Source organism: Dipodomys merriami, unplaced genomic scaffold (assembly GCF_024711535.1).
Source record: "Dipodomys merriami isolate MVZ:Mamm:240054 unplaced genomic scaffold, mDipMer1.0.p SCAF_56, whole genome shotgun sequence".
In the NCBI taxonomy this organism is placed as follows: domain Eukaryota; kingdom Metazoa; phylum Chordata; class Mammalia; order Rodentia; family Heteromyidae; genus Dipodomys; species Dipodomys merriami.
In genome coordinates, this window is record NW_027206135.1 from 2217505 (window position 1) to 2239248 (window position 21744).

The 21744-nt window shown below is 39.5% G+C and overlaps 1 protein-coding gene across 3 annotated transcripts in view; it reads right to left on the minus strand.

Moving 5' to 3' along the window:
• Window positions 1-21744, minus strand: part of LOC138812161 (thrombospondin type-1 domain-containing protein 1) — a 36252-nt gene that overhangs the window by 3608 nt on the left and 10900 nt on the right. For 2 of the 3 annotated variants that reach the window (XM_070000111.1, XM_070000112.1), the window contains exons 3-4: window positions 17891-18856; window positions 6820-6981 (exon numbers count right to left, since the gene is read on the minus strand). In XM_070000111.1, coding sequence (XP_069856212.1) covers window positions 6820-6981; window positions 17891-18856 — 1128 coding nt within the window. The remainder of the gene's footprint in view (window positions 1-6819; window positions 6982-17890; window positions 18857-21744) is intronic. The other variant, XM_070000113.1, reaches the window with a different exon arrangement.

Below are 21744 nucleotides of genomic sequence, written 5' to 3' on the forward strand. Positions count from 1 at the left end.
CAGGAAAACAAAGCAAAACAAAAGCCAAGTGTTGTGACTCACATCTATAAGCCTAGCTACTCAGGAGGCCAAGATCTGAGGATCATGGTTCAAAGCTAGTCAGGGAAGGAGAGTTCCTGATATTCTTGTTGCCAATTAAACACCAAAAAGCCAGTAGTGGAGCTGTGGCTCAAATGCTAAAATGCTAGCTTTGAGCACAAAAGCCCAGGGACAGCTCCTAGGCCCTGAGTTCAAGCTCCAGGACAAGAAAGAGAGACAAAGAAAAGAAAAGAAACAATCATTAAAAAAAAAGAGAGAGAGAAGGAAAGAAAAAAAATTGTCAGGGATGATGGTGCAAAACCTATAATCTCACTGCTCTGGAAGCTGAAGCAGGAAGACTGTGAATTTGAGATCAGCCTGGATTGCATAGTGAAACCATGCTTCCAAAAAACAAGTTCTTAGCCATGTACCCGTGGCTTGTAACTATAATCCTAGTTACTCAGGAGGTTGAGACTTGGAGGATCATAGCCTGGGTAGAAAAGTCCTGAGGAATCCATCTCTAATTAACCAGCAAAATGCTGAACTATAGGTGTGATTCAAGTGGTAAAGTGCCAGCTGTGAGCACACAAACCAAGCAAGTAAGCCATAAGCATACATATACATATATACATACATGCATACACACACACACACACACACACACACACACACACACATACAATGACTATAGAAGCCTATGCCTGTACACATTCATAGTATCCAGCCTCAACACTAGTGCCATCAAAGCCTTCTATAGATCCCTAAGCAAGTCTGCCTTCCATCCCCTAAAATGCTTGCTTCCAATTTCAGCATGTGCTCAAGACCCCTTACCCAACTTGCTTTTCCCCAGAACTCTAGTAGGTCACCAAAAACTGAAGCCATCAGACATGTACTCCTCAGCTTCTTCTGCCATCCTCCCTGCCCCCATAAACTTAGCAGCAGATGCACCCCACAATCAGGGGGACAGTATTCTAGAAAAGGCAAGACCACCAACAAATGCCCTCTAGACCACCTTTCTCCTAGAGGATCATCCTTCTGTACCAGTCATCCTCAGAGTCTCCTGTCTGTAGCTCCTTTTCGTCAGCACAGAAACACAACCAAGCTTTTCTTGGTCAAGGTACATTGTACTTATAAACTATTTTGTTGAATGGTAATCCCTTTGTGCAACTACTTTAAAAGTAATAAGACTACAATGAAAAACAACAACTCCAAGATTGTTCTGCTGCCTCACCTCTTACCACAGGCAGATCGCTCTCCTTGTCTTCCCAGCCACAGCTACGGGAGGAGGAGTGCACATTTACTGACATGCTGCTCCCACGTGATCACCTCTGTGTCTGGTAACCTGCTCCCAGGATTCCAAAGTGCCAGCTCCTGTCAAGATCATCCTAACGACCAGTTGTAAAGAAGTTCTGTCCTGCAGCACTGGCTACTATTTGGTCCCTCTGCAATTCTCTCACCTGTTTCAATGATAGCACTTGATCACATGATTTAGAGAGAACAGCATGAACTTTGGAGCAGGGATATCAGTCTATATCATGTACTGCTACCTTCCTCTAAACATGCCCAAGACTTCTGAACTTCCTCCAAATCTGTACTTCCTCTGATGTACCTAGTTTCAAGGGAATGGCTCTGCTGTTCACACACTGGTTAGTACTAGACTACTTACTTTTGTCCTTCATTCCTATCTCTGTATCACTCATTCGAAGGTCTTTGCATACCCTCTCACCGCATCCTCCCCTCCTGACCCTACTGCTGGCACTTCTGTTTTCACATGGGTTACTGAAAAACTTATTAACAGGAATCTCTCTGCTATACCTGTCCTTTTGATTTGTTTTTCCATGCTACAGCCAAAAATTGCTCTAAAACTCAGGTCTAAAGCTTTAAGGCCTTCAGGATCAGGCCTGTGAGTACTTGTCCAGCCTGTTTTCCCACCTTCCCTTGGCACACTTCATCATCCCACTGCGGGAACCATTCTCAGTTTTTTCCAGGTCCCGTACTCTGCCATCTTCCTCCAGGCCCTCAGTCATTGTTCCCTAAATCTCCCTTGCTGAACTCATTCACTTGGGTGGAACTTTCTCAGTTCTCACACTGCAGATATCACCTGCTCCAAGAACTGAGTTGTTCCAGGCATGGATTATCACCCTACATGATTCCATAACAAACTGTAGATACTTTTATCATTAAAGGTGTTATGATGTACATGCATTATGCCTATTTTTTTGCCAGTCTTGGGGCTTGAACTCAGGGCCTGGGCTCTGTCTTTGACCCTCTTTGTGCTCAAGGCCAGCACTCTACCACTTGAGCCACGGTGCCACTTCTGGCTTTTGTGAATATTTATTGGAGATAAGAAGCTCACAGAGTTTCCTGCCTGGGCTGGCTTCGAATCATGATCCTCAGATTTCATCCTCCTTAGTAGCTAGGATTACAGGCATGAGCCACTGATACCTGGCTTCATTATACCTATTTATGTACCTTTCAGGTATCATGAACCTCTTTAAGAAGAGGACATATCTTATCAACATATTAAATATATTTCCTATGCTAGTTACAGTAATTTGCAAAGATGGTACTCAATAAACATTAGTTCAATTAATTGATGCACTCATTGTTAAGAAGATAATAGCATGACAAGTTCTGTGGCTCATGCCTATTATCATAGCTACTCTGGAGGCTGAGATCCATAGGATCAACTTTTAAAGCCAGATAAGATAGAAAAGTCCATGATATTCCAAAAGAGCAAGCAAAAATCAGGGCTGGAGGCATTATTCTTGTGGTAGAGCTCCAATGAAGTAAGGCCCTCCTTCAAACTCCATCCCTCCAAAAGATAAAAATACAATGATCAGCATTTCACCAGATGGACTGTGGGTACTATAGCAATTGTATCCTCCTACCTTCTTGTTGAACAAGAAAGACCAAATTAGTCCAGAGCTACTCTCAGACCTTGGCATAAAACTACTCTTTGAAAGCCAAACAAAACTGTGAACTACCAACCCAGTAAAAACAGCTTAGTGGTGAAAGACTTGTTGCCTGATTTATTGCTTCTTTCATCTGCAGGAGCTTCTGGTGATATTAGGTAGCAGCATTGCTATCATGGCTCTTAGATCAGTTATCTTTTGATAGTGATTGGCAACCTTCAAAACCATTGATGGAAAAAAACCCTCCAAAGCTGCTGCCTGGCCCATCCCTGCCTCATCCAGACCTTCCTGGTTATCCTGATGAGAAGAAAATCCTCTAATGCTAAGTAGCCCATAAAGAGATCACCAGAAAGAGAAGACTTGAAATACAGGATGTTTATCCAAGTAAACATTGATCTGAGGCCTTGTAGATTAGCTTTAGTATTTCCCTTTCTTTTTAATTAATAATGGTTGTATTTATAGGTCTGACACAGTGTTAAAGAAATAAGATGAGGGGCTGGGAAGGTGGCTCAGTGGTAGAGCACTTGCCTTGCATGCTTGAGGCCCTGGGTTCGATTCCTCAGCACCACATTAAGCAAAAAGAAAAAAGCCAGAAGTGGCATTGTGGCTCAAGTGGTAGAGCGCTCGCCTTGAGCTGAAGAGCTGAGGGACAGCACCCAGGCCCAGAGTTCAGGCCCCACGACCGGACCAAAAAAAAAAAAAAAAAGAAAGAAAAAGAAATAAGATGCTAGAATAAGAAATATGATCATATTTTCTCAAAAATGATTACTAATTCCAGTTTATAATGCCCACTTAAAAAGCCAGAATTGTCAATATAAAATTGCAAAGTATTCAAGACAGGCAGCATGATAGAGTCAGCTCTAGACCATCAGATTTTTATTGCTGTCTTTTCCAGGCCCTAGAATCCTCTGTGTCTGTGATATGTAAATAATAGTACACAGTCGTTCCTTGGTTCTAGAACTGTGGATATCACACTCTAGAGATACTCAAGTCCTTTCTCTAAAATGGATTAGTACTTGCAAAGAATCTACACACATACATTGGAATACTTTAGATGACTTCTAGGTTACTTATAACACCTAGTACATGTAAATGTTATGTAACTAGTTGTTATACTATACTCACAGAGTAAAGATGAGAAAAATGTCTGTTCATGTTCAACATGGATGCAATGTTTTTCTGATGATTTTCATCTATGATTGGTTGACTCCTTGGGTGTGGAATCCATGGACACAAAGGGCCATCTGTATATCTGCTTCATATAGGTGGGCACTTACAAAAATGTCTCATAGGCAGTAAGTTTTCAAGATCTGAACCCAGCACCATAATGCCTACTTAGCAAAATCAGCTTGAGGTTCCAGTGAGATAATGTATTGAAATATTGGCATACATCAGGTAGTCAATAAATGGCTGGGATTCTTTGTTTAAAAAAAAGCAGCAGAAGTCAGTGGCAACTGATTTCACATTCATTTGAATATATGCCATCCCAGAACTGACCAGATGAGGTGTCATTGAAGGAAGTTACACACAAGGAAATCAGTAGACAGAAAAGACAGCCTTAGATACCAGTAAAAGGATGAGGCCAGTATGCTTGCTTCAGGAACATTCTAGAATTATCTCAACTGTTTCCTTCATATATTTTCTTCAACTTATGATTGCACTTGAGAAAGTAATGCTCATTGAAAACAACCTTAAAATGCCTTCTATTTCTTTCATAGTTCTTTTCCGGTGAAATGTCCCAGTGAGGCTACCTGCTGCTCTTCCAGTTCTTCTAGATCCAAATATACCCCATATCACTAAGTGGAAATATTATAGGTGGAGTTACAAGACTGGATAGTTTGCCTATACTTTGTAGAAAATTACCTCCTTGATTCCCAGTAGAACTACCAGCAGACATTCATTGGAATAGAGTACTACAGTTTTACATTAATAATTTACAGGCTTTTATCTAACATTACCTCATGTACAGATTATTAAAGATGTTAAAATGTAATTGATTAATCAGTATTTGTTCAATCATTATTGTGATTTTTATTAAAATGAATATTTTGGGTCATATTTTTAAAAGTTGAGAGAATTGGTTGGCTAGTTTTCCTGAAAGTATTTTTAAGATAAAAGCTTCACAATGCCTTGAGAACCTTACACACACACATATCTATATCTATATCTATAGATAGATAGATATAGATATATATATAGTTTGGTATAGGTTGTCACCTTTGAAAATCTTGTGTACTATAAAATACTGAGTAGAAGAAATTGTATAATTACAACCATGTAATTAAAAGTATTAAACAGCAAAAGAACCCCAAACAAACTAGGAGATAAAAATGAAAAAATAATTATTCAAAGATGCAGCTGACTGAGGGAAAGAGATGAACCTGGGCCTGGGGCTGAAATAAGAAAAAAAGAAGGGAAAACAAAGTTCTTAAGATGTTGAAGCAAAGAAGCAAGGCCTATGGAATGATTTGGAAAGATGAAGTGGAAACATAGACATTGATTACTTGATTTATTGGTTGATTGATTTATTTTAGAAAGTACTGTGGATCAAATTCAGAGTTTTGTACATGCTAGGCAAGTGTTTTACCTGTGACTGTCAAGACCTTGGCTGAGTGTGTTGACAGAAGCCTGTGGTTTTAGCTAAAAGTTGGTCTGAGATGACAAAAAACTAAGTATGGCATTCTGATCAAGAATTGGGCAGGAAGAAGTCTTGACAGGAATTATTTAAGGGCCGGGATCACTACAAAAGCCAGCTGACAAACCAGGAGTTGCATCTGTGAGGTGGAATGGTGGTGGGGAGAGAAGGGTCATTCATCATTGTAACTGGCATGGAAGAGGATTTGGTTCCACAAGCCATGACGTGAATACCACATCTACAGACTTGTCACATTAAGCACACAGAACACTGACTGATGTGTGACTTGAAGATACTAAAAAATGCAGGAAAGGCCAGTCCCCTGGTGATAGAAAAAAGAAACACCCTACCTTCTGCCAGGTAGGGGTGGTAATGAATAAACCTAGGCCACTTACGGGGAAAATCAGTGTCTTGCTCCATTTTGACAATTGTCTATGTGGTCCCCTTGAACTTCTCTAGGATGATGGGGGAAATAAGTAAAGGAAAATACTTTTTACAGCATTTTTTCGTGGGGAGCGGGAAGAACAAGAATAGTAGAGAAGCAGAAGGAGAAGTAACAAGATGCCAATGTGGTGGCGCAGTTCTGTAATCCTATTACTTGGGAGGCTGAGGCAGGAGGATCTTAAGTTCTGCTGTCTCAAAAAAAAATCTAAGGAATAAATGAGCAATTTATACTTCTAATACAATTTTGTATTTTACAAAATTATTTACTATGTTTGGCTCTTTAATTTAGACATATATTGTTGTCATTTCCCTCTCTTCCACAGTATTAAATCTCATCAGAGAATTCATTCTCCAGCTTTTCTGTCTTAGACACACTAACAAACACAGGGTTTTTACAATCAAAAGTAATTAGAAATGCTGGGTGCCAATGGCTCATACCTTTAATTCTGGCTACTCAGGAGGCTGAGATCTGAGGATCATGGTTCAAAGTCAGTCTGGGCAGGAAAGTCCATGAGACTCTTACCTCCAATTAACCAGCAAAAAGCTGGATGTGGAGGATTAGCCTTGTACAAAAAAAAAGCTCAGGGATAGGACCAAAGTCCTGAGTTTAAGCCCCCGTACTGGCATGTTTGTGTGTGCACACACATGCACACGCGTGTGCACACACACAGAGAACACACAGTTAAAAACCAGTAATGCATATACTACTAATATACTTTCAAATGCAGACAGGTAGTTCTCAAGAAGGCCTGGCTTCCATATTCCCTCTGATTAGGGAAGACACCCAAAGGGAGCTAAAATACCTACCAGCGCACTCCTCCAGAGAGCACGGGGAGATCTCCGAGGACTTTCCAGGGCAGCCTGGTCTGGAGGAGGGGAAGGAAGTGAGACACACCCGCCGCCGCTCTCGAACACCATCTCCACATGTGGCACTACACTGACTCCATGGCTGCCACATTCCCCACGTTTCTGCAAGGACATAAGTCATGCTCTCAGTGCTAGCTCATTTGAGAATGACTCTTTAACGACATCCAAATGAAACAACAAAACTCAAATCTTCAGGTCTTTAAAAGTCCACAAGTAAAAACATTCCCAGAGATGTAGAAAACTGGAAAGAGTGCTACTTTTAACTTTAAAACAAAGAAAAGCTGTAGGAGCTATAAAAATCTTAGCTTTCGTAGAACCCACCAGAGAGAGCTGAGGTTATAGGGCAAGCAACAAGCCTGACGTATAAGGAAAGACAAGATGCTCCAGTAAAAGAAGGGATGCAACATCTGCTTGCCTAGGATAGAGTCCAGGACCCACCCACACAAGCTAGTGAGAAGAAGCCAGCTAAAAATGAAGTGAATTGCTAGAAGCTTAGTGAAGACCAGCATGAGAATACACCACTAGCAGGGATATAACAAGGGGAATTTGTACCCACGCAGGCTCTTCTCTGGGGATCTCACCTGAAAGACTGAAGTCAAGTACAAGACTGAACAAAGCCTCTTTATGGTACAAGTCAGACAAGAGAAGACATATCACTATGGAAACGGCACCAAACCTCACCCAGATCCTCCCTCCTATCCTCTCTAAAGAATATTAGCCTCAACCATTGGGCAAAAGACAGCAAACTTTGTCAACCTTAAGAGCATCAGTTGGGACCACTACCTGCTGGAGCTGAAAATATCCAGGGCTCACACAATTTGAGATCTTCCACCACTGTGGTAGAACATTGACAAGGTTCCATCTCTGAGACTCAGAGACACAGCACTTGCCTGAGATGAGGTTGAGCCAGCAAAAAAGAATGCTCTCCTCTTAGTCCATGCTAGCAAGTGCCAACATCAAATAACAGCAGACCAGTGCTGAGGAGAGGCAAGAGCTAGAGATGAAAGCTTGTCTGGCATGCAGGCTCAAGCCCGGAGCTGAAAGTGGAAGAGAAAAAAGCATGGAGTAAAAAACCCTCTAGCAATGCAATGCCTGTCCTCAACCCAGAATAAGACTAGAAAATCCTGAAATCTATGATCCATTGAAGACAGCAACAGCAACAGGAAAACCCCAAACATGGCTAAATTCCTTATGATAGGAACCCAGTACCCACACTAAAGACCTAAAGGATGTAGAAGCATACCTATTTCCAGGCATAAATTTTGTTTCCTCTGTTTCCACAATTCCAAACAAGATTTCTAACTTCAAATGATTATGAGATATACAAACTATCAAGAGGCAAAGTGATCAATAGATCGAGTGAGACTCAGATGTGACCCAGATATTAAATGGAAGAGAGAGATAATTTAAAATAACTATGATATGTTAGGGATTGGGGAAAAGATAGAAATTTGCATGAGAGTTATAAACCAGAGTCAAATGAAAATTTTATAACCTTTAAAAACCCATGAAATAAATGAAGAATGTGTTCCATAATCTTGTAATAGGTCAACACGTCTAAGGAAGCAAACAATGAATATGAGCATAGAAAGAAATCACCCCAACTAAAATTCACATACTACTATGAGTTCAGAATATTCCACAAGGAGTATGTTTAAAAAGACACCATTCTCATATCTGCCTCTGTGTTGGGATAATGTTTAGATCCTGAGTGCCTTTCCCAGATTAGTGCTAACTATCAAAGGACTTGAGGCTGGCTGATGTCTCTTATGTCCACAAATTCTTTTGTCCTTCCAAGGCCCTTGTGAAATGCAAGCCCCTTGATCTTAAACTTTCCAGATTCTAGAGCTGTAAAAAAATAAATGTCTTGTGTTTCATAAATTACCCAGTCTCAAGCATTCTGTTACAATAGCACAAAATGGACTACAACAAAGACAGTGAAGGAAAAAGAGGAAATTTAAATATTAAAAAACACAAGACAAAAGGATATAGAACAACATGAAATAGTGTCTCATACATGAAGAAAAAAACTATAACAAAATAAATCTCTGAAAATACAGTGTCCAAAACTCTCCAAAATTAATGGAAGACATTATACACTCAAGATACTATAAACAATCAAGCAGGATAACCAAAAAACTTAGACATGCTATTGTGATTTTTTTAAAAAAACAATCAAAAAATAAATTCAGAAAAATAGGTGACTTTAACTCAACCATGTAATGACTACATCAAATATAAGTAACATAAAAAGTACCAATTAAAAACAGATTATCAGATTGGATTTTAAAACACGTGGCCTAGACACTGATGACTCACACCCATAATCCTAGCTACTCAGAAGGCTGATCTCTAAGGAATCACTATTCAAAGACAGCCTTGGCAGACAAATTCAAGAGATTCTTTTTTTTTGGGGGGGGGGGTTCCAGTTGAGGGGCCTGAACTCTGGGCCTGGGTGCTGTCCCTCAGCTCTTCAGGTCAAGGCTAGTGCTCTACCTCTTGAGCCACAGCGCCACTTCCAGCTTTTTTCTTTTTGCTAATGTGGTGCTGAGGAATGGAACCCAGGGCCTCATGCATGCAAGGCAAGCACTCTACCACTGAGCCACCTTCCCAGCCCTCAAGAGATTCTTATCACCAATTAACCAGCAAAAAAAACTGGAAGCATGGTTCAAGTAGTAGAACACCAAAAAAGGTGAGTGTGCAGCAACCAAGTTCAAGCCCCAGTACTGGTATTCACTCACACACACACACACACACACACACACACACACACAAATAGCCCAACTATATGCAGTTTCTTTTTAACATCACTTTACATCTAATGTAGATAGATAGACAGACAGATAGATTAAAAGACAGAAGAAGATAGACCTTGTGAACATTCAAAAAGAATTGAGTAGCTATATTAATATCAAAATATCAAAACAGGCTGAGAACCAAAGATACTACTAGGGGTAAAGAAGAGTAGTATATAATGCTAAAGAATTTGATTCAGTGAGGAGCTTTAACAATCCTAAACATAGACCTACTAAACATAGAACATCAAAATACACACAAAGCTCTACCAAAAGAGCCTTCTTTGCTGTTGTTTGTTTTGGTGGCAGGCATTAAATGTAGGACCTCATGCATCCTAGGCAAGTACTCTACCACTGAGTTACACTCTCTAGCCAAAGCAGTCATTACTGACATTATTTATCAATGATAACTTTTCTTCTTAGCAAGTATGCAATCATCATCAAATAAAATAATTGCTTTATTCCTTATAAAGAACTAGCCTGTGTCCATTCTCTCTCCACACACATCCAACTCCCAAGACCTATCAGGTTCTGCCAACACTAGAAACCAAAGCATCCTCTGCATAAAAATTTCTCCTCATCTTTTATAGAAAAAACATAGAATGCAGCCAAAGGAATACAAAGCACTGCAAAACATAAGGGAAATGTGTAGGATAGATGTGGAGTCCAGAAAGCCAAATGGTGCAATCTCTGGAGTGAGTCATGGAATATGAGTTCTTCAGAGCAATTAAGTCTCGTAGGATTTTCACAAGAGTAGGAGCATTACAAGCAAGTATCCTGGACCAAAATCAACTGAGGTGTGGTAATGATGTTCCATGCAAAGGTCCAACTGAACACAATATTGGTTCTGTGTCTCTGGGATCATGCCACAGCTCCTCCTACAGCAGAACAATGTGTGGGCTTTGTCTGCAGAACTTCCTTGCTGCTCAGACATGAAGCCCCCAGTGCTTGAAAAGCTTTAAGAATCTCAGAGGAAAGTCTCTCTCAGCTAAAGTATTGGGATTTATTTTTGAAAAAACTTCCTGGAGAAACCACTACTGGGAAATCTAAGTAGAAAACTAAGTCAACATACATTTTCTCCTCTTGTGCTCATGTTTAAGACCACATAAAAAAGGAGAATTACAAAAGCTAGAATCCTCTTGTTATTCTTCTTGTACTTTTCTTTGACTTTATATAAACATTTCTTTAAACAGATAGTCACTTATTAAACTAAAATAAAAATTTCCCTTAATGGAGACCAGGAAAATAATCCATTTTTAAAGTATGAATATGGGGAAAAGTTCTGGGGGGAAAGTAAAAAATAAAAAGCTTCAATATAGCCTGGTGTCAGTGGTTCACACCTATAATCCTAAACTGTTTAGGTGGCTGAGATCTGAGGATCCCAGTTTGAAACTAGCCCAGGCAGAAAAGTTCATGAGACTTTTATCTCCAATTAACCAGCAAAAAGCCAGAAATACATCTGTGGCTCAAGAAGTAGAATACTAGCCTTGAATGAAAAAGTTCAGAGACAGCACACAAACCCTGAGTTCAACCGCTAGTACCAGAAAGAAAGAAAGGCATGAATCTTGATTTTAAAAAATACCTAACTTAAAAATATCAAGTGTCCTTTATCTTTGAAAGTAAAATCATGAGTCATGGGATATAAAACAATAGAAACATTTAAGTTATATAAAACAATCCAATATAATATAATATAATATAAAACAATCCAAACATTTAAGTTAATTTTATGTTCTTTTCTAAATCAAATTAAATGGGAAATCACTCAAATAGGGCAATGACCAAATTTAGCCAAAAATTTTAAGAAAAAAAACCTTTTCACCATTTTATCTCTGAAAATCCCTGCTAATAACATAAGAGGAAAATAATTGGCAAATGGGAACCTTTTAGGTATCAATAGTTCATGAAGAACAAGGTGACAGATATTCCAAATAGTCTGTCTTCATGAAAGGAAGTCCATTATGTTTAGTCCTGCTTAGACATACATACATGTGTACACACTGCACAACAAACCTGTTTGGCTAGGCTAAATGCTTTTCAGACTGCAGGATATACAGGAACGAAAAAATGTTTCAGATTTCAAGACTCTGAAGGACTAAAGCCTATGAAACATTCCCATCTATAAGACGTTTTGCTCAAAAGACCAAGACAACAAAATATGCTTATAAGAAAATTCCACACACACAGTGAGTAGTTAGAAGTACCAGAAGCAAAGGCATCTGGGATAAGCCATTCAGATGCTCTTTGTACTTATATTGAACAAATTATGCTTTCATTTGAGGTAGTAAACTCCCAATTGGTTATGGGTCTTCTAAAAGGGGTATGTGGGCAGCACGGAGGAACTGAGACAAGGAGGATAATAGCAGATTTTTTTTCTATTTCTTTGAGTGTTGTTGTTGTTGTTGTTTGTTTGCAGAACCCCTTTTCAGCCTACAAGCTTTATGTTGTTTAAGAGAAGTTGACAGTTGATTGTATGGAAAATATTTGCACAGTGACAATACAAGCAAACTTCTATCCTAGATAATTTAGGTGTCTGACTGATTAACTGATTGACTTGTGGTGCTGGGGATAAAACCCAGGGCACTGTGCATTCTAGGCAAGTGCTCCACTACTGAACTACATCCCCAATCCATAGTTTACTTGGTTCTGTATTCTGGCTTTGCCACTCAAAACACCCTGGTTGAATGACTTAACAGATATCTGTGCTCTATTTCCTCATCTATAACATTAACAACATTATCAATCTAAATCCCAGGATTATGAAGACTGAACATATTAATATTCTGAAAGCATTCTGGCCAGTGCTTTTTGCTATGCAAAAGGTCACTATGCAAAGATAATGAACAATCTCTATTGGCAACACACCAAATGTGTTGTGTAGTTACGTCCAAAGGCATGTTTGAAAGAAGAGACAAACATAAAAAACATTATTTTTAAAAAATGCACATTTACTGAGTCAATGGCTCATACAAGTCCCAGTAGGTCTTTGAAAGATTTTATTTGGCAAAACAGATGTTTGTTTTTACTGGTCAGCACTGTCAATTTAAGTAGAAAATAAAAAGAGGAGAATTTGGTTCAGTCATAAACTTTTGAAACATCAGTCATAAGCTTCAGTCATGAGCATTTGTCTCCAATGCTTGAAAGTATTTTTGTATTTGGAACAGTAAGTATTTCAGGCTTTAGAATGTTTGCATATACACCATGAGATAATGTGAGGAAGGAACTTGAGCCTAAACCTGCAATTCATTTATCCACCCTATAAATAGCCTATAATTTTATACAATATTTTTAGTGTGCCTGGATTTTATTTTGTTTTTGTAAGCACTCTATCACTTAATCCATGCTTCCAATCCAGCACACACACACACACACACACACACACATACACACACACACACACACACACACACACACATTTGCCTAGGCTAGCCTTGAACCCCAATCCTCTAGCTTCCATCTCCCCAGTAGCTGGGATTAGTAGTGTGTACACCACACCCACTTAATGCTGATGTTTTGACTGCAACCTGGTCACACAGGTCAGGTATAAAGTTTTCTACTTGTAGCCTCATATTGGTGGTAAAAACTTACAGACTCTGGAATATTAGTGGGAGGTTCTAATATTCGATTAGTATTAAAAACACAGAAAGGCACTGAAGTTCTTATTGCAAATATAAATTTTACTTCTTAGTTAGAATCACAGTCAATCTGCCACACAGAGAATCTGTGTTTAGCTCCTCTTGTTAGTCTACTCAGCTGTAAAAGTTATGTGTAGTAGATACTGCATGGGGCAGTCCCCAGGTAGCCCATGACCATCTTCAGCCTGGTCACACAGAGAACCACTCTCTACCCCATTCTTTCGAATGTCTTCCCTGGCTGATTCTGTAGGGAAATCCAGCATTAGACACTGAATGAAAGCATCATGGAATGCCCAGCAGCCTGTCAAAACAAGAAAGTTTTCCTGTCCCACATGTCATTAATCAAATAGCCCAAGCTCCTCGATTTCACTTAGTTCATTTCTGTTAGTTTCAGTCAGAATTGTTTTCCTTGAACACATATGTACCTTTTCTTTTGAAAAGGCAAGATCATCTTGGATGTCTGACTCAGTTCAGTTTAACTTTCCCTAAAGCCTAGCTGAGATAAGCCAGACCTGAATTTAATTTATGCTTTGAAAACATATATGAAAGCTGGGAGTGGTGGCACACACCTGTACACCCAGAACCCAAGAAGCTGAGCCTGGAGGATAGTGAATTCAAGACCAGGCTGGGATATAGAGTGAGACACTATCTCAAAAGCAATGAGTAAGTAATTGTTGGGCACCAGTGGCTCATCCTTGTAATCCTAGCTATCTAGGAAGCTGAGATCTGAGGATCATGAGTTCAAAGCCAGCCTGGACACCAAAAAGTGGAAAATGGAGCTATGGCTCAAGTAGTAGTAATCTCCCTGAGGGAAAAAGGAAAAAGCTTAGGGAATGTGCCCAGGCCCTGAGTTTAAGTCCCAAGACTGGAACAAAAATAAATAAATAAACAAACAAGCAAATAAATAAATATTAGTGTGCCAAGTTTCCTAAGTGGGTTAAATAAAAACAATAAATAATTTGATGAAGGTGAAAGTAGGATTTTACCATCAAATGAGTTTCCCTACTTTCAGAAGTGCAAAGAATGGGGGATCTGTGTAGGGAGAAAAGGACTTTAAACAAATAATGACAGATGTGACAGATGCCATGAAAGAGGAACCAAAAGAGCTTATGGTGGAATCCTGGAGTAAAGAAAAAGTCACCCAAGTGCAGTCTTGTAGGTATGTTAATGTCAACTAGGAAAAGACAAGAGTCCAAGCCCCAGCTGAGAGATGAGGACTGGGTTCGGGCATAACAGGCAGCCCAATGACCATGGAAAGTCTTTTAGATTCCTATCCATGCCAAGTGAGGCGACTGAAAGGCCTGAAATAGAGGAATAGCCTCAGCAGACCTGAATTTAAACAACCTTCTGCGTGTGTTGAGAGAATAAAGAAGATAGTCAAGAACTAGTTAGGGGGCTGAGAAGTTGGTAGAGTGCTTGCCTCACATGCATGAGGCCCTGGGTTCAATTCCTCAGCACACATAAGCAGCAAAAAGCCAGAAGGGGCTTTGTGGCTCAAGTGGTAGAGCGCTAGCCTTGAGCTGAAGAGCTGAGGACAGTGCCCAGGTCCAGAGTTCAGCCCCCACAACTGACAAAAAAAAAAAAAGAACTAATTAAGAATCTATTGCAAGAGTCCAGGTAAAGTGTAATGGAAAATTAAATCAAGTGTCATCACATGGAACTGGGAAAAAGTGGACAGAGTTAGATACCTACAAAACAGAAGTTACAGGACTTTGTGACTTACTATTTATTTTTTATAGGGGGTGGTAGGAAAGAGGAAGACTTGGGTTTCTGGTTTGAACACAAAGATGGTGGAGTCTTTCATGAAGAGGCAGGTTCAGCAGGTAATGATGAATCTAATTCCAGATATGTTGCTCTGGAGCTAGCTGAGAGGCATCTGAGGGATGCCAACTACTCAGCATCAAGTTAGCATTCATAGCAAAACTGAAAAGATGACCAGCCCTCAAGAGATGAGAACTTACAGGCCAAGAAGATGAAGAAGTAGCAGCCAAGGAGTTGAAGTCAGATGCCAGTTAGCAGTAGGAGAAGTGAATGAAATTGTCAACAGTTTTTAAAAAAAAGGGGGAGTGGGGGGACAAGCTGGGTGCTGGTGGCTCACACCTGCAATTCTAGCTACTCTGGAGGCTAATATGTAAAGATCAAGTCTTATCTCCAGGAAAAGGCCAGAGGTGTGGCCTGAGTAATAGACTGCCAGCCATAAGTGAGAAAGAAAGAAAGAAAGAAAGAAAGAAAGAAAGAAAGAAAGAAAGAAAGAAAGAAAGAAAGAAAGAAAGAAAGAAGGAAGGAAGGAAGGAAGGAAGGAAGGAAGGAAGGAAGGAAGGAAGGAAGGAAGGAAGGAAGGAAGGACCAAGTCCTCATTTCAAGCTGGCACACACACAAAAAGGAGGAGAAAGAAGAGGAGGAAGTAGAGGAGAAGGAGTGGGAGGAGGAGGGGGAAGAGGAGGGAGAGGAGAAAGAGGAGGAAGACCAGGGGGGAGGAGGAAGGAGAAGAGGAGGAAGAGGAAGAAGAGGAGAAGAGGAAGAAGAGGAGGAGAAGGAGGAGGAGAAAGTTATAAAGTAAAGAAGAGTGCGAGTGATGTCTGCAGTGAATATCAGGTTTAGTTTGGGAGGTTTTGGTGCTTTAAGATAAGAAAATTATAATTTACAAAAAACAAAATTGCACTTCAAAGCCAATGAGAGTAAGCCTTTATAGTAAGAGTCAGGTAAGGATAGGAGTTGGGAGGAGAATAATGATTAATGAAAGTTTCCTAAAATGACCAGAGGGGCTGAGCTCCACAGTGGAAGGGAAGGTTGACCTGATACGGAAGGAGTGGCACTTCTTCCATGGTGACATGAAAGAAGGGGGATAGGATGGGTCCAATACTTATAGACTTATAGATCTTTGGTGAAAAGGTAATAAGTTCCCATTTGGGTAGTCAGCTCCCCTGTGTGGCAGGCCACAAGATCAACTCCTAGAGTTAACCATAAGGTTGAACTCTGAGCAGAGTGGTGAAGTATAAATGAGATGGTGTACAGAACTAGGCACAAAATATCCAGGTGACTGCTGACCAGTATAGAGGACCAGCTGAGGGCAGAGGCATGAACCACTCACAATGGGTACCAGCCTACCCAACTGTGACCTTGTCATGCAACCTCAGCAGCTTGACAGGAAGCCAGCAGATGGGTGTGGCCTGTGTAGGGGCATGGAAAGGACAGAGGAATTTAGGATAGTAGCAGGGTGGATACAAGGATGGGCCACAAACTATAGGCAAGAAGCAAAGTAAATGCAAGTAGGCAAGTTGAAGGAAGAGAAAGGGGAAAGTTAAAGGAAAGGGACTTCTATGGCAAGGAAGTAGGTAGCTCTGGGGTTACAGTTAGAAGCGTGGGGAGTCAGAAGGCCATGGACTCTGTGGGATGAAAATAAGAAGAGTAGTTTAGAAAACCATACCACTTGCTAAGACTAGACTTACACCCAGGAAAAGGGAAAAATACAAAGAGTAGAAATAGGGGTGGGTAGGCTGGGGTTATAGGTCAGTGGTAGCTTGAGGCATGAGGACCTGGGTTTGATCCCCATGGCTGAAATGAACAAATGAAATGAAAAATTAAAATATAAAATAAAACTGGGAGTGAAAGAAATATACTCATTACCTGACTCTCTGTATATCACCTTCATAAAAACAATAAAAATATTTAATTATAAAATAATAGAGAAGTATTGGGGAGGGATCAGATGGATGGCACTTGAGCCACACATCTACACAGAATACAGTTTGAAGGCATCTTAGAGATCTTGCTTGGATTTCTCAGTAAAAATGCTTCATTCTTAAAATGAATGATCTAAGAGAATGATCTAAGAGAAAGGACATGTTCAGCTAGCAAAGAAAACAAGCAAACAAAAAAAACCAAACCTGACAGTTACTAACTATAATCTAGAATTCACTTTTGAATTCCAATCTTTTCTGTCATGGGCTTTCTTATACCTGATAGAATAATATGTTTTTAAAAAAAAAACCTGTAGTCTAATAATTGAGCATTTCCTATAAGCCATGTACAAAGAAGGTTATATTTATTCATTCTCCATGGTAGGTACTTTATTATCCCTACCTGACAAAGGGAGAAACTGAGACCTAAAGAGATTAAATGATCCGCTTACTGAGACAGTTGCCCTCCCACAGGTTCTGCATTCCCAGAGTCCACATCTGCAGATTCAACCAACCACAGATGGAAAATATTCACACACACAAAAGCTGCATCTTGTCATGAGTCTCCAAACAATGTAGTAAGAACAGCTACTTACATAGCATGTGCATTACATGAAGTGTTAAAAGTAACCTAAAGATAATTAAAACTATACAAAAGTGTATTGTAGGTTCTATGCAAATGTACACCAGGACCAATCCCCGTGGATGCTGAAAGAATGTACTCTTAATTTTTCAGGTAAGAATGATAATGCCAATTGGTAGCTATGAAGAATGAACCATTAAAATGATAGTTCAATGCATCAAAATTCTAAATAATCATTTAGAAAACCAATCAAATAACAACAAAAATAAAGATGCTGATCTGATTTTTGAATGTTGAAAAAAAAATCTCAATACCAACCTATGTTTCTCTGAATTAGCATGCACTCCTTCTCTTTGGCAGAGAAACGGCTTCTCCTTGAAACACCAAAATGAAAGCAGTATTTATTCTTCCCCATGTCAAACAAAGTGCAGTTGAACACTGTTCTCCTCTCTCCCAGGGGCAGGCTGTTTTCTGCCAGCTGAATTGTCCTCTCCCCAGGGCGCCGGGGGGCCTCTTTGAAAACAGTAACCAATCCTTGGGCGAAGATGCATGGTGGGGGTACCACCATCACCTCTACCTGGGACCCACATGTGAGTTCTGGCACCATTACAAGTTTGTATCCGAATTTCTGGGCCAAGTCAATGGGTCCTATGGAGGCAATGACTGAGTCTCGGCCGAACAGCCTCAACATCACTGTAACATAGGCTTCTGGTCCCACAGGTGCACAGCCAAACTCTATCCACTGTCCTTGAGTAAGCTCTGTCCTCTTGCTGGTTCTGATCTCCAACGGCTGTCCAGGATTGGTTCTTGCCTGAGGAAGGCTGTTGGTAAAGATGACATCCACTAATATATCAGGCTTGTCCACAGGAAATGAGCACAGAGGTTGATTGGTAAATAGACCCACTTGGAAGGTGCCTTCTGCTGATTTGGATGTCCTGTTCAACTCTATATGAAAGACAGGCCATTCTGCCTTTAGAAAGGCACTTTTCTCCCACCAGGGCACTGGAGTGCTGTTGGCTGATGATTCTGGAGTCATCATGAACCAGTAGTCACCAGCTTCCTTAAAGTAGAAGCATTCAAATTCGAGTGTTCCCTGAGACTGGTTGGTTAGGAGGTATTTGGTTGTTAGAGTCTGGTTGGTGTTGGCCTCCAACAGCAGGACAGACACATTCCTCAGTGTGCTATTAGCACCATCAAAATACTGGAAATCCACGGATACTGTGTTGTTACTTAGCGCTACATGGCCAGGTTCTCTCAAGAGGATATATTCAGCTTCTCCAAGGACTGAAAGAAAATGGCCAAAACTGGTTTACAAAGGGTGCATTTGAGCAGCACTATTAGTGATATTAATGAAAACAGAAGTTTAGACCAAAGTTGGAACCGAGCCAAGGATGACGTAAAAATGTGAAATGACACACAGCTCCTGGGAGCAGGGACTTGAGCTCATTCCTTTCTAAGTGGCCCTGTTTCCTCAGCAACTTTCAGGATGTTTAAAATACCAAATTAAGCCGGGCACTGATGGCTCATGTCTGTAAATCCTAGCTACTTAAGAAGCTGAGATTAAGAGGATCATAGTTCAAAGCTAGCCCAAATAGAAAAATCTCTCAGACTCATCTACATTTAACCAGCAAAAAGCCAGAAGTGGAGGTATAGCTCAAGGGGTACAGTGCCAACTTTGAGGGGAAAAAAAAGCCGAGCAAGAGTATAAGGTCTTGAATTCAAGCCCCACTGCTAGCACAAAATAATAAAATGACAAATTAGTGATAAGTGCCCTGAATTCATAACACTGAACATGCAAATTCAAAGAAAATCTATGAAGCTAAAATAATTCTCAGATTGAGAATTGTCAACTATTATTAGAGAAAGATTCCAGTACTCTGTGTTTCTCATTTTGTTCATGTTTCTACTGTTTATGTATTTAGAGATGATGGGTAGACATTGAAATTATAATTGCTTGATTTAAGTGATACAAAACAAACTGAATATTTAAAATATAGAACCTTAAATTGACTTCAAAGTTTTTATATTCAAGACTTGTGAAGGCTGGGAAGGTGGTTCAGTGGAAGAGTGCTTGCCTCACATGCATGAGGCCCTGGGTTCGATTCCTCAGCACCACATAAACAGAAAAAGCCAGAAGTGGTACTGTGGCTCAAGTGGTGGAGCTCTAGCCTTAAGCTGAAGAGCTAAGAGACAGTCCCCAGATCCAGAGTTCAAGACCCACGACTGACCAAAAAAAAGAAAAGACTTATGAGTTTTTACCAGTGTTTATATGAAGAAACCCTTAAGTGAATAAGAAATGTAGCCACTTTATTCTCCATGGGTCACCCAAGGAATAGAACAAATATTTATGAAATAACCAGGCTTGTCCTAGACAACATTAATGACATTATAGCAAGTGTTAATGGCCCAATAAGGACAGATGACTACTAGCCTCACAAGTATCATTCAGTTAGGATCAATTATATTCTTTTAAAAAGAGACCCAGCAGAGCAGCTGAAGTGAACAGTACAAAGAACATAGACACAAGAATCCTTGTTTCCATTTTGAACATGATCCAAACACGTATCAAAGGAGGCAGAATTTGGCAATCCAACAATCAACGGGGCCATGGCTGGGTTTTAAAAAAAAAAAGATTTAAGGAACTTCAGTGCCCTTTTGGTTAGAAAAACAACTTGTATAATTATGAATTTACCATTATATATACCTATATATATATATATATATATATATATACCTTATCTACATGTAATATAATACATAGCATATATTACATGTCCCAGTGATCTCATGTGATTTTTGCATAGAGTTATAGTCTTATCTTAAAAATACTCTTATAAGTATTTAATCAATGTATGAAAATTAGAGTATAAATATACTAGTACAGAGTTTATTTTTAAAATTAGTTCATCATTGTATCTACCTTCTGCTTGAGATGAAGTGAAATATACAAATTTGTATTGAATTATATAGACTTGAATGCTTGATCAAAATTATTACCTTTATCAAAATAAGATCAACTTGTTTTTCTCTAATTTAGCGACAACAGCAGTTGAGTAATATTCCCTTGTATTTGGAGATTGAAGAAAGTTGTTGAGTCCAGTGCAGCTCACATGCTAATATTACAGAGCAGCCCTGGTACCTTTGATGCACTGGTGGTCAAAGAGACTCCAATTGTATCACCAGAGCCAAGGAAAGAGGTAAGACTGATAGCAAGGTCATATTAATTTGAATCTGAAGTGGGCAGGATAGTTCTGGAATTCATTTGAAGATGAAGAAGAAAATGGTCTCTTACTTAACAGGAGAGTCTGTTAAATGATAGGAATTGTCAAAGAGGCTGATCTGATGGAGATATTTGGTTCCAACATGATTCACTAGAAAAAGAAACCAAATATACAATGTTTGGCTTCTAGCAGTGGCAGATAGGAGGAGTAAAGGGAAGGGAAAAGTTGGTAATGAACTCACAAGAATGGAAATGTACCTACAGGCAAAAAGACATTCTAACTTTGAAAACTAGAATTTGGTTCTGCCATATCTTAACTATGCAAGCAGACACATAACAATATGATTATCTCTCGTCTTTCATTTTTTCCATTCCTAATTCTAATGAAATTTAAACTAATATCTCTATATAAAGCACGTAGGTTAAAAAACCAAACTGGTAATAATACTTTTTGATTTTGATTCATATAAAATAAAAATAAAAAGAGAAACAACAGATTCATGAAAATATCTTCATTTCCATTAGTTTTTTGTTTGTTTTCTTTTTTTGGTAAGGGAAGATTGTCTATTTTTACTTTTGTTTTGGAGATAGGAGCTCACAGGCTGACCTTGAACATGTGACTATTCTATCTTAGCCTATTAATAGCACTGGAATTATATCACCATATACAGCTAGAAATTTTGCTCTGAATAACAACAAATATCTGTACATGCTTTGCTTACATTAGAATTTTTCTGTTTTATGTAACCAAAACACATAATTTTTTTGCAAGAGGCTATTATATTCAGTGTAATCTGTTTTTTTTCTTTTTTGTTTTCTGTGGGGTTTTGTGTATGTATGTGTTTGTGTATTTGTCAGTCATGGAGTTTGAACTTAGGGCCTGGGTATTGTCCTTGAGCTTTGCTAAAGGCTAGCGCTCTACCTCTTTGAGCCACAGCTCCACTTCCAGTTT